We start from the raw sequence: 12,796 nt of genomic DNA, 5'->3' as shown, positions 1-12,796 counted from the left end.
TTGACAATCATCCTGCAATTCAAATAGGGCCTTATACACACACACACACACACACACACACTTACTTTAGAGAGTGGAATAAAATGGAAGTATCACAATTTTAATTAAAAAACAGTCAATTTTACATAAATGATGGTTTTATAATATAGTATAATGTTTTTACTTAAGACTTCACTGCAATAAATTCAGTTAAAAATAAAGTGATGCACCTATGAAACAGAACCAGACAATGTGCCTTTAAGTCAAATACCTTATTTTTCTACATCAGGAATGATATTAAACTTTAACAGAAGTCTGTAATGAAAGATTTTTTCCCCTTTTGTTTAAACTTTAAATTTTATTTAAAGGTGAACTGAAATGATTTTTAAAAATTAACTATAAAAACCTATATTACAAACAGAATAATTATAAGAAATTTGAAAATCAATGCCTCTTTTAGTTATCTGCCAAGACCTGAGATTAGGTATCTCTGTTGATCCCACAACAATCACTGACATCACCAAAACTTAGAGGGAAACAGGGAATTTCCTTCTTCCCTCGTTACAGGTGTCATGAGTTGTAGCAGGAGAATCAGAGAACCCTCGCCTCAGTTCTTGGTATACAAGTACAGTAACTCCCCACTTAACATCCTCTTATTTAACATTGTTTCAATCTTGCGTCCCTGCTCAATTACAGAACACGCTCCATTTTAAAGCTGTGCAATCCTTCGCTATAACGTTATTTGGCTGCCTGCTTTGTCCACAGCTGGCAGCCCCTCTATCAGCTCCCCTACACCCCCTCCCACAGCGCCTCCCGCCCGCCGGCAGACCCTGCAGATCAGCGCCTTCCCCCTCCCTCCCCACGGCAATCAGCTGGCTTGTGGTGTTCAGGGGGAGCCTGTAAGCTGTGTCCTCACTCCTCCCGCCCCCCCCCTTGCCTCCTGAATGCTGCAAGCCAGCTGATTGCTGCGGGCAGGAGGCGGGGGGAGGAGTGAGGACGCAGGGTGCAGAGTAAAGGGGGAGGTGGGGGGGGAGAAGAGGTGGGTTAAGGGTGGGAGCTTGGGGGAAGGGGTGGCGTGGGCAGGCTGAGGGTTGAGCCCCCTGCCCCTGGGGCTTGCAGAGTAGGGGAAGCTGCCGCTGCTGCTGTGCAACGTGCTTCTCCTAGTCTACAGCATCTTCAGCCTCCTTGCCTGCCTCAGCGTCAGTGGGCTGTGCCTGTGTGGGGGAAGGCAGGGGCACCTCCCAACTATAGTACTGTACTGTATGGCAAAAAAAAAAATTCCCTAGAACCTAACCCCCCACATTTACATTCATTCTTATGGGGAAATTGGATTCACTTAACATCATTTCACTTAAAGTCGCATTTTCAGGAACATCACTACAACGTTAAGTGAGGAGTTACTATAAAGGAGGAAATTATTGTCTTTTTTCCCTTTTTATTTAAACTGTATGACACTTTAAAAAAACCTAAGAGCCTACATCATTAAGAGGATAAATGTGTAAAAGTTTTTAAGAAGCAGTTCAGTCCATCTTTAAACCAATCTGCTGAATGCTACATTTGAGATATACTGTACAGATAATATTACTATTTTCTGTTGAAAGCCTCTAAGATGGTTAGAAAGGGACCGAGGGGATGCAATATAAAAATAAAAGTTAAAGTAATTTTAAGTTCTATAGTTTAAGTAATCCTGTTCTCGTCGAGAGACTACACACTGAATACATTAACATTCGTTTCATGAATGTTAAACCAAAGCAAATGATTTTGTTTAAAGCAATATGTGATATAGCTTTAAATCAATTCCTCATCTTCTAAAGCAAAAATTTTGACACACTGTACATAAAGATAGCTATTCAAGCACAGAAACACCTCACCTTGTTTTAAACTTATTTACAAATGCAGACAGATCCTTAATGTTCAGAACTGTTTGCTAACTCTCTGCCGCTGCATGCCTCAGATCCAGTTACCTCTCCTTCGACCTTTCCTTAACTCATTTCCTTCCCCTCTTATCCGGATTGTCTCCACTTACTGATAGATTCAAAATAGTGCAGCTTGATTTTTTACAACTTCCTCAAGCTCTTTAACATCCTCCACCAATAGGTCTTTTATGCCCATAGCATGCTTGACATTCAGTCACAGCCACACATTTCAAAAGTCTCATATCCTCCACCGTCTGTTGCTTCTAATTCGTTTTATAGTTGAACAATAGACCAAACCAGTACTCATTCTGGTCTGATCTTTGTGCTCAATACCCCCACCCTGCTTACTTCTAATTATTTATCATTCTAATATGACAAGTGGACCATTACTTAGAATTTTTTAATGGCAATGGCAGGATTCCCAATCATCTTAGGCTTTGAAACCTGGATAGCAGCACGCATCTAGCATCTGTATTTACAAGGTATTTTAGTAGCTGCCCTTTCCCACGGTAACAATTTTTGCTTTAGAGATCAATAAATCTGGGTTCTAGTTCTAGCTCTGCCATTTGACTGCATGTGCTGTTGGGCAAGTCACTCAGCCTGCATGTGACTCAGTTTCCTCCTCTGTAAAAGGGGATATGTAAATACTTACTATACCCACTTCAAAAAGGTCATTGAGAGACACTTAATCAATTAGAGCTTGAGATGGTTGAATGCAAGGTGTTCGAGAAGTGCCAAATATTATTGCTTTACATCTTGAGAGATTTGTGAGCAAGTTCCCTAACGACTTTAGCCTTCAGTGATTCTTATTCCAAGCTGCCTAACAGAAATTTCATATGTAAAAATGCTGAAAGGAGAACATTACCAGCACACATCATCTGTTTTCTCCCTATTTACAGTCCATCCTCTCTGCAATGGGAGAGGATTGGCACTTACTATGAAGACTGAACAGTAAGGACTGACATAATGTAATCTTGTTAAACTCCTTTCCAAATGTTACAGTGCCATGTCTTTTGTTGTTCTGACTATTTCTCACTAGTAACAGTCTGCATATGGCACAGAGTCTCAATTCCATCTGAGTGGTCTGGAGCTCTGTGTAAAAAAAATAAGTTTTAAAGAAGCATGTATCTGTGAACCCCTACCTCCTCCTTAGTAGTTTGCTGATTTGTGCTCAATTGCTCTTTCCACAATCATTCGGAAAATGAACGACTGATTCTGTCTTTGACAATCTGGCCTGCCAACTGCTTGTTCTGAAGTTATTTCCCTCCATCCTTCCTCACTCTTACAAGGATGAGCCAAAAAAACCACAACAAAAACCAGCACTTTAGTTAAAAGACAGATGAAGTAATTTGAACAATCCAATATTTCTTAATGTAGAGGATCAGAAGGGTAGCCGTGTTAGTCTGGATCTGTAAAAGCAGCGAAGAGTCCTCTGGCACCTTATAGACTAACAGATGTATTGGAGCATGAGCATGCATCCGACGAAGTGGGTATTCACCCACGAAAGCTCATGCTCCAATTCATCTGTTAGTCTATAAGGTGCCACAGGACTCTTTCCTGCTAACGTAGAGGAGCAGGGAAAGGTATTGTCTCGCACCAATCTTGTAGCACTTAAACACTTCACTGCAAACAGATCTCAGATAACTGGATGTCAATATATGTGCATTAAATCTCTTCTGGGTGGTGCATTAAATCTCTTCTGAATGCTTCAGCATCTTAAATATCACAAAGACTATGTGACAAAGCATAAACCCCATCAATCCAAACAAGAAATGTCATGTCATCCTGTAGATATACAATGCCAACAACATAGTAAATATATCAATAAAAAGCACTTGGAGTTTGTCTCTTTTCTAAACAATGCTTCAGACCTTTTTTCAATCAGAATGCACAAATGTATCAGTGAAACACTGTCAAACTGGGAGGACGTACCTAATGGGGTCTTGCACGGCTCTGTCCTGGGGCCAGTACTACTCAATATTTCATGGATGACTTGGCTAAAGGAGTGGAGAATTAGTTTATAAAATTTGCAGAAAACACCAAACTGGGAGGGGTTGCAAGCACTTTGGAGGACAGGATTAGAATTTAAAATGACCTTGACAAATTGGAGAACTGGTGTGAATTCAACAAGATTAACTTCAATAAAGACAAGTGAAAAGTGTTTCATTTAGAAAGGAAAAAATCAAACGCACAGCCGCAAAATGGGGAACTGACTAGGCAGTAGTACTGTCAAAAAGGACGTGCAGGTTATAATGGATCACAAATTGAAAATGAGCCAACAATGGCTAATATCATTCTAGGGTGTATTATGTGAGACATGGGAGACGACTCTCCTGCGCTACCTGGCTCTGGTGAGGCCTCAGCTGCAGTACTGTGTCCAGCTCTGGGTGCCACTCTAACCACCATGTGGATCAATTGGAGAGAGTCCAGAAGAGCGTGACAAAAATTATAAAAGGATGTTAAAAACCTGATTTATGAGGAAGGGATAAAAAACAAACCTGGGCATGTTTAGTTTTGAGCAAAGATGACTGAGAGGGGACTTTATAAGTCTTTAAATATGTTAAGGGCTGTTATGAAGAGGATGGTGATCAATCGCTCACTGCAGATAGGACAAGTAGTAATGGGCTTAATCTGCAGCAAGATAGATTTAGGATAGATATTAGGAAAAGCTTTCTAACTATAAGGATAGTTAAGCTCTAGAATAGGCTTCCAAGGGAGGTTGTCATTAGAGGTTTTCAGAACAGGTTAGACAAACCCCTGTCAGGGATGGCCTAGGTTTACTTGGTCCTGCCTCAACACTAGAGGATGGACTAGATCACTTCTGGAGGTCTCTTCCAGTCCTATATTTCTATAAATTTATGTCACAGCTTGAATATGCATTAATAAGAGGAAAAAATTACAAGTGCCTGGGAATTTAATATAGTGGAAAAAAACAATCAAAGATTTACAGGAATAAAATTTGAGTTGTGCAGAAACCCATCCCATCCCACTATACTGTTGGGCAAAATATGTTCTAATAATTAAAACCATACAGCATCTGCTGCACATCACTTTAAATTAAATTTCTTACCCCTGAAGAAATTTAAGCAGCATTAAATTGCATACAGAAAATACTGCAAGAAATGTGCTTACTTGACAAGCGAGACCACTAAAATGCTACTCTCTAGTAAACTGTTTAAGGAGACAAGCCAGGGTTCTCAAACTTTTTTTGCTGGGACCCCCCCTTTGAAAATATTTCAGGCTGACAACCTCCGCCCCCATACCACCCCACTCTTACTTCTGCACTGCTGCTGGCGGCAGCGCTGTCTTCAGAGCTAGGTGCCCGGCCAGCAGCTGCCACTCTCATGACCCCACTACAATAGTCTTGCAACTCCCTTTTGGGTCAGGATCCCCCGGGGGGAGAAACGCTGAGATAAACTAACCAGTCAACTGCTACTTCCTCTCACAGGGAACTGAGGCCCAAATTCATTCCTGTATTAACTCTTGTGAAGTCAGTGGAATAACGTCAAGGACTAAATTGGCCTGGAATGCCTAACTTACTCAGCCATTCATTTTCTCTCCCACATTTTCCATATAAACCACTTCACTATATTTCTTCCAGGACCTAAAATCAGTGACAGAAATCTATTTCTATTTAAGACAGAGTTATTAGAGCTCTGGTTTAACAATATAAGAGAACACACTTAAATTAAAAGAAACAAAATTTTAAAATTATATCTGAAATATTTAGAGATTAGGAACTCGCACTGAAACTGTTCCTCACAGCTGGGAGCTATCAGTCAGTCAGCATTCCCACTTTAGAAGTTTTACTTCAGTAAGGACTGTTGGATTAAGCCCTAACTGCAATAATGTTAATTCTATTTTCTTCCCACACTCTTTTTTATGATGTTTAACCACTTCCTTCTGGTACAACCCTGAAAAGCACCATTTGGTACCATATCCCTACAGTACAATCCAATCTCAAGCTGCAGGCACCATTCCCAAGTGAGATCACAAAACCTAGGACCCCGCCTTTAGAGCTTAGCTAATGCTACTCACAACCAGCAATACCAAGCCATCCCACACAGGGTGTTTTCCAAACTTTTGAAAGCTGAGTCCCCACTTCAGGAAAATGAAACCAATCGCACCCCTGGCATCCTGGCAGATGTGTTGTTAAAGGCATACGTGTTTTAATTTACACAACTTCTGTGCACTCTCCAACCTATGGCTAGTATTTCATGCACACTCCCCCTTACTTTGAGAAACGCTAATATAGAGTAATTCATTATGTGATGCTTCCTCTCCGTTCTTACATACTTTGATGAGCAGTAAAACAACAGCTAACAATGGTCACATTTGAAGTACCATCATCTGTATCCAAATTAATACCTATTGCAGTAAATAGGGAAGTTTGCACTTCAGAGCTACTGTTTCAGACTCTCTGCAAACTCAGACAGATGCTTCTGCATTGTTTACACTCATCTCATACTCTGAAGGTATTCTTTGCAACCATAACAGCTAAAGACTTAGTTTTTTCAAAATGAAAACAGAGACTCAAGAGAACAACTGAGAGATCTGTCTGTGCCCCCTGGATAGTCCTTTGCACTCACCCCTAAAGGAAGGGCAAATAACCCGCTGTATGGGAAACACTATCCCACAGAATCTTAGTGCATTTCCTGTACAGACCAAGATTTGGAGACAAATTCTCACATAAAAGCTCCACACCAGTGAATCATTTTAAAGAGATTTCTTAAGGCAGTGAATAGTAAATGAAAACCTCTAGAGCATTAGCTTTAAAGAGAGATACTAGTATCCCGAATGTGTAGTGTGGGTATTTCACCATCTCATGCCACTAACAGATATAAATAGATGAAAAGTAAATGCCAGTCTTACAAATCAAGTCAGCATGGGAAATTAACTAAATACTGCACGTACCTCTGGCAAAATGAACTGTTCTACAGGTTTGTACCACAATCTGTTAACTTGCACTCCACAGCTAGGTGGGCTAAAGCGAGCACTGAAGAGAGCTTCCTGTGTGCAAAATAAAGAAAGGCAAACAAAAATAAGAAACTTATTCTTAAATCGCAAGGGCTGTAAAAACAATGCTAGCCTACATGATCTTAATTTGTTCACAATAGAAAGGACAAACCTCTTAAAACAACCCCTAGCATTTTTTGTTTTAAACAATGTTGTTAGCTATTTTTCATGCAGAAATAGCCCTTAAAACCAAACAATATTTTGTTCTGAATTCCCCCGACACACATATACACACTGGATATAGGGCTCTTGAGAAGTGCTGAACTGACAACCCTGCAGAAGTTACCTCCTGCAGCTCCCAGCCGTTGTGGGCACCGGCGGGACCCTACGGCTCCCAAACACCTGCAGGCTGAAATCACGGAGGTCTTCGGAAGTCACAGATTCCATGACTTCCGTGACAAAATCATAGCCTTAGTTATAGGATGCATTTGATACGAACCTATGAGAAATCCACAGAGTTTATAAAATCTATGTGTCATCACAGAGAGAGTTTAGGAAGTCTTTATACACCAGACTATACCAGCATCATTAGAATCCATTGAGAAGAAAAAGGTAACCTTTAAACCATGGCAGGCCAATGGCTTGTGCAGTGATAAGATGGCGTATATGGAGGGGAAAAAAGGAGGCCTAAAGAAGTGTTGCAACAACTACAGATGTGGCCTGTGATGAGCTATATAACTACTAGGAGGATATGAAGGAGAAAAGACAAGCTGGAAACTCGCTAAGGCAAGAGAAGAAAATGATGAAAGATGTGAACGAGTTTGCTTATATTAGAAATGAGCAATCAGCAAAGTCTGAAGAGATTATTTTGAAGAAGGAGAAAAAAAAAAAAAAAAAGAATGAGGAGAACCCAAGAGAGGAACTCACAACATTAGGCGGAACCAGGGCATGACAGGTTGCACACAGGAAGAAGAGATTATACAAGCATTAGGAAAATTAGAAAGGAGAAAGCACCTGGGCTTGATAAACTATGAGTGGATTCGCTGAAGTCGATAGGAAGGGAAGGCGTCATGTATTTTACAAGTCTGTTCAATGATATTCTTAAGAAAGAGAAAATGTCAGATGAATGATGTAAAAACTTGGTAGTACCCATTTTTAAACAGAAAGGAGATATTACACTGTATACTAATTATCATCCAATTAAGCTGATGCACATGGTATGAAAGCATAGAAGATTACTGAAAAGTAACTGCCTGGAATAGGTGAAATTTGGAAGGGTCAGTATGGATTTATGCTGGGAAGGAGTATCACTGATGCCATAATTTTGCTATATGAATCTTCCTGGAGAAATTCAGATAAAAGAGATAGCTACTGGGTATAGCCTTTGTGGACTTGGAGAAGGAGTTCGCTCATGTACCAAGAGAATTAGGTTGGTGGAACAGGAGATGGAGAGGTGTGCCAGAAGGATATGTCCATTTTCTCCAGGATATTTATGACAGAGTGACTACTGTAGCCAAAGCCAAATGGGGCTGCCCAACAGAGAATTTTCAGTAAAGTGGCCTGTATTAAGGATCAGCACTGAGCCCTTTTTTGTTTGCGGCTGTCATGGATGTGACAAGTGATAATATACAAACGGAGCTGCCTCAGAATATGCTGTTCCTGAATGACTTAGGTGATATGTGCAGGAGATTGTGAAACCCTGCAAACGAAGGTGGCAACACAGTTAGGAGCAGGCAGGACACAGAACACTGGTAAAGACTGAGGTTTTGATCAATGAAGGAGAAGGACCAACCATAAAGGATATTACAGGTAGAGATCTTAGAAGAGTGAAAGAATTTAAATACCTATAATCAATGAATGGTTGCTGGTAGTGGTGCCCTCCTGAGTGATGCCCAGCATCGTACTAAAGCTGCTTGGTGCAAATGGTGGGAGCTGACCCAAGTTCTCTGTGATAAAAAGATACCAATAAAGTTAAAAGGTAGACTGTAGAAAACTGTAATTTGACCCATCCTAATGTACCAGAGACTTGACCAGCAACAAGAAATCAGTATGCTCTCCACTAGAGAAATGAAGATGTTGAGATAGTCAAATGGTTGGAGACTCCATGATAGGAAACAAAATAAGGTTGAGAGGGCCTACTGTTGGTTGCCCATCTGAAGACAAGTTGAGGGAGGCTAGGCTACTTTGGTATGGGTTATATTGGTAGGATGGCCCTTGAAATGACCGTGGACGGAAGACAACCAAGGAGGAGGGCAAAGACTTAGTACAAGGACCAGATATCAGAGGACCTTAGAGAGACCAATTTAGATGACAGAGAGGCATACAATCATGGGTTTTGGAAGAAGGCTATAAAAGTTGCCGACCTGGAACAGGTAGATAAAGAAGATGGCAATGACTACAGATGACCCAAAGTTTTGAGTCCATAACAGAGCTAGAAAACTACATAGAGATAATTATACTGGTTATGTGCTAAATGATAACAGTGTGCAACAACTTCTAGATGTCTAGCTAGACTCGTGGATCAGACTATAGAACAAGAATTACTAGCTTAACTTTACAGCATTTCCTTACTTTTAAAGGTTCAAAGGGTGGTGGTTTTTGTTTGAACACATATCAGTCTTTAAGTTATCAATAAACGTTTATAACCTCAATTTCAACTAAAACTGTTTTGTCTTGGAATTACAAGGAACATTTAATCAAGAAGCATTTCTATTAACCCACACATTACTAATCTAAAAAAGCAGTCTACAGTTATACAGAAAAAATAATATTTTTAATATTAAAAGTTTGTAAATCCCAGTTTTTCACATTCACCAGATGACAAATGTGAAATAGGAAAGATTTATAGTTATTCATCTGACAGTTCTTAAGAGGGCAGTGGGAAAGAAAACACTCTTATTAGTGTATGATAGGTGAAATCATTAATTTGCTAGGCCATTAACACATACATCTCATTCTGCGGGAATTCAATCCACGATAGAAAGAAAAAATGTGCTTTAGCCCCCTTCAGTAAGAAAACTATAATACTGTACCTCCTGTTCTGCCTGGTACAGTTTTACAGTGATATTCCTCTGGAATCCCACACCATCAGCATCATAGAATACCCCAAGACTGGTAATGACAATGGGGTAAAGAACTCGGAAGTTCACACTGACAATGCGGTCTTCAGAAAGCACTGAAGGCGTATCTTCAGGGAGACTGAATGCTTCGATTTCTTGATTCAAAACTGCATTTTGAAAAAGGAACGAGGATTATACCAGCAATGTGAGTAGATTTATCATTTTGGAATTGTATATACATGGGAATGTCTGATGAATAATCAGCATGGCTGGCAAAGCACACAAGGGTAATCAAATTCCAGATGAAAGATGACTGACTGCACACTTCTGTAAGGAGACGCTTAGAATGATTTAGTAACCTGCTAGTTACCAGCAACTGTAAGTCAGTGCTTGTGTATGTACAGACCGCTGAATGGAAGTGCACGCACACTTATATATAACACCTTGCTCTGCTTAATGAGAACAGCTGTTTTATTCCATCTGATTTATCCTTGGGAAGCTGAATGGCAAAGACAGCTGCTTAACTGGAACAAAATTAGCAGAAGTGGTATTTAAAGTGACTCATTCCAAAAGGGCCAAGTGGTTTTTACCAGGAGTTAGGATCATAGTTGTGAAATTCTAATATAATAGTTACAAAGTAAATATTCAAAAGGAGGAAAAATGAAAATGAGAAGCAGGAAATATAATTTTAGTTACGTATTTTATTGAAGACAGTGTTTCATTTCAAGTATTTTCTGACACTTATATTTTAAACAATTGCCTCCTCCTAAGAACAGGTAATGTAATAATTGGAGCTATATCAATCTCCTAGAACTGGAAGGGACCTTGAAAGGTCACTGAGTCCAGCCCCCTGCCTTTAGTAGCAGGACCAAGTACTGATTTTGCCCCAAATCCCTAAGTGGCCCCCTCAAGGACTGAACTCACAACCCTGGGTTTAGCAAGCCAATGCTCAAACCACTAAGCTATCCCTCCAGATTCTGCAAACACTATCAGATGTAGTACTCACTTCAGTAGAAGTGTACTCACATGGTCTTGTGGCCATGACACTGGACCTGGACAGTCTGGGTTAAGTTCTCAGCTCTAATGCAACACAGACTTGTGCAAACTTGAATAAGTAATTTAATGCTCTCTGACTCAGTTCCCCATCTGTAAGGTGGGGACAACAGCCCCTACATGACAGAGATATTGAAAAGGTAAATTAATTGGGGGAGATTTTCAAAGGCACAAAGGATGTCCAACTCCAATGAAAGTCAATGGTCTGCCCTTCGTGCTTTGGAAAATCTCCCCTGTTAATGTCTGCATGTGGTGCTCAGAGGTGGGCTATATAAGTGCCTACATAGAGAGCAAGTCCAGTAGTATTTGCAGGATTGGGCCCTTAACTGGGACAGCCACTAAACCAGTGTGTCACAACAAAGAGGATTCTGTTTAATACGATATAATAGTTTAAAAGATTATCATTCATACCTGGGTTAGTAATGTTCAGAAGTTTGCAGGAGTAAGGATCTTCTCTGTCCTCCACCGGCACACCACAGCCATGTGCACCTATTATAAACTTCACAAGGACACTAAAATAATTTGTTTTTATTAACACCAGTAATTTATTTTCATCTTCAACATGCTAATTTCAATGCAAAAATCTGTCCTTCCATAGTTTGAGCTTTCTGATCACCTTAAACGTTAGTCACAAAGCCTTTTAATAGTGATTTTGTTTATTTGGAGTTTGACAGAAGAATAAATATTATTTAAAACTGAACTTGGCTAATAAGAACATTGTGCTTAGACATCCTATTCTTGACCATCTATTTATTTTAGTGAGTTAGCTGCACTAATCTCCGATGAAACACTATTGATACACACAAACAGCCAGGTTCTGTTGTTTTAAGAGGATTAGTAGTTCATTTTAAAAGGCAGTTAACTAAGAAACTATTCACATCAGGCAGAGTGAGGAACTTCCTGTTTTCATTTTTTTTTAATTTCTCATTTTATTAAATAATGGGACAGATCTGCAAGTTCTGTAACTATTAGAGCATCCATCTCAACTTAGGGTTTGGCTACACTGACGAGTTGCAGCGCTGGTAGTTTGCAGCGCTGGTCGTCCAGCTGTGCAGGGCCAGTGCTGCAGTGTGGCCACACTGACAGCTACCAGTGCTGCAGTGTGGCCACATTTGCAGAATTTGCAGCGCTGTACTGAGAGGTGCATTGTGGGCAGCTATCCCACAGAGCACCTCGTCCTGTTTTGGTGCCGTTTTGCCGCTGAGTATTGTGGGAAGGGGAAGGAAGTGTGTGGGTCATTCCGCTTCCTGTTCCAACGCCCCGTGGTGCATCGCTTCTCTTCCCAGCAGTACAGTTTCCCCGTCCACGTTTCTAGCCATTGTGAGTGCAGCACGCTTTCTGTGTGAAATGGAGCCTGAGCTGCTGAGGACTTTGCTGATGACTGTCGCCAGCACATCACGTTTGGCAGTTGAGCTATTCCTTCAGCTCCAAAGTGACAGTGAGGAGTCCGACGATGATCTGGATTTGCCTAATGCGGTAACGGAAATGCTCAGCACCGTGGAACGCCGCTTTTGGGCTTGTGAAACAAGAAGTGAGTGGTGGGATCACATTGTCATGGAAGTCTGGGATGACGAGCAGTGGCTGCAGAACTTTCGTATGAGAAAAGCCACTTTCATGGGACCGTGTGCTGAGCTCGCCCCCACCCTGCGGCGCAAGGACACGAGATTGAGAGCTGCCCTGAGGGTGGAGAAGCGTGTGGCTATTGCAATCTGGAAGCTGGCAACTCCAGACAGCTACCGATCGGTCGGGAACCAGTTTGGAGTGGGAAAGTCGACCGTGGGAATCGTTTTGATGCAAGTTTGCAGGGCCATTAATCGCATCCTGCTAAGGAGA

The 12,796-nt window shown here is 40.9% G+C and overlaps 1 protein-coding gene across 2 annotated transcripts in view; it reads right to left on the bottom strand.

The window, feature by feature from the left end:
• The window catches only part of B3GALNT2 (beta-1,3-N-acetylgalactosaminyltransferase 2), a 43,193-nt gene that overhangs the window by 15,059 nt on the left and 15,338 nt on the right, over positions 1 to 12,796 (bottom strand). For both annotated transcript variants that reach the window (XM_039531494.1, XM_039531493.1), the window contains exons 3-5: positions 11,375 to 11,475; positions 9,884 to 10,077; positions 6,810 to 6,905 (exon numbers count right to left, since the gene is read on the bottom strand). In XM_039531494.1, the coding sequence (XP_039387428.1) occupies positions 6,810 to 6,905; positions 9,884 to 10,077; positions 11,375 to 11,475 (391 nt within the window). The remainder of the gene's footprint in view (positions 1 to 6,809; positions 6,906 to 9,883; positions 10,078 to 11,374; positions 11,476 to 12,796) is intronic.

Source organism: Mauremys reevesii, linkage group 3, assembly GCF_016161935.1.
Source record: "Mauremys reevesii isolate NIE-2019 linkage group 3, ASM1616193v1, whole genome shotgun sequence".
In the NCBI taxonomy this organism is placed as follows: Eukaryota; Metazoa; Chordata; order Testudines; family Geoemydidae; genus Mauremys; species Mauremys reevesii.
Note: the sequence above shows the minus strand (reverse complement) of the source record. Positions and strands in the feature narration are given on the sequence as shown.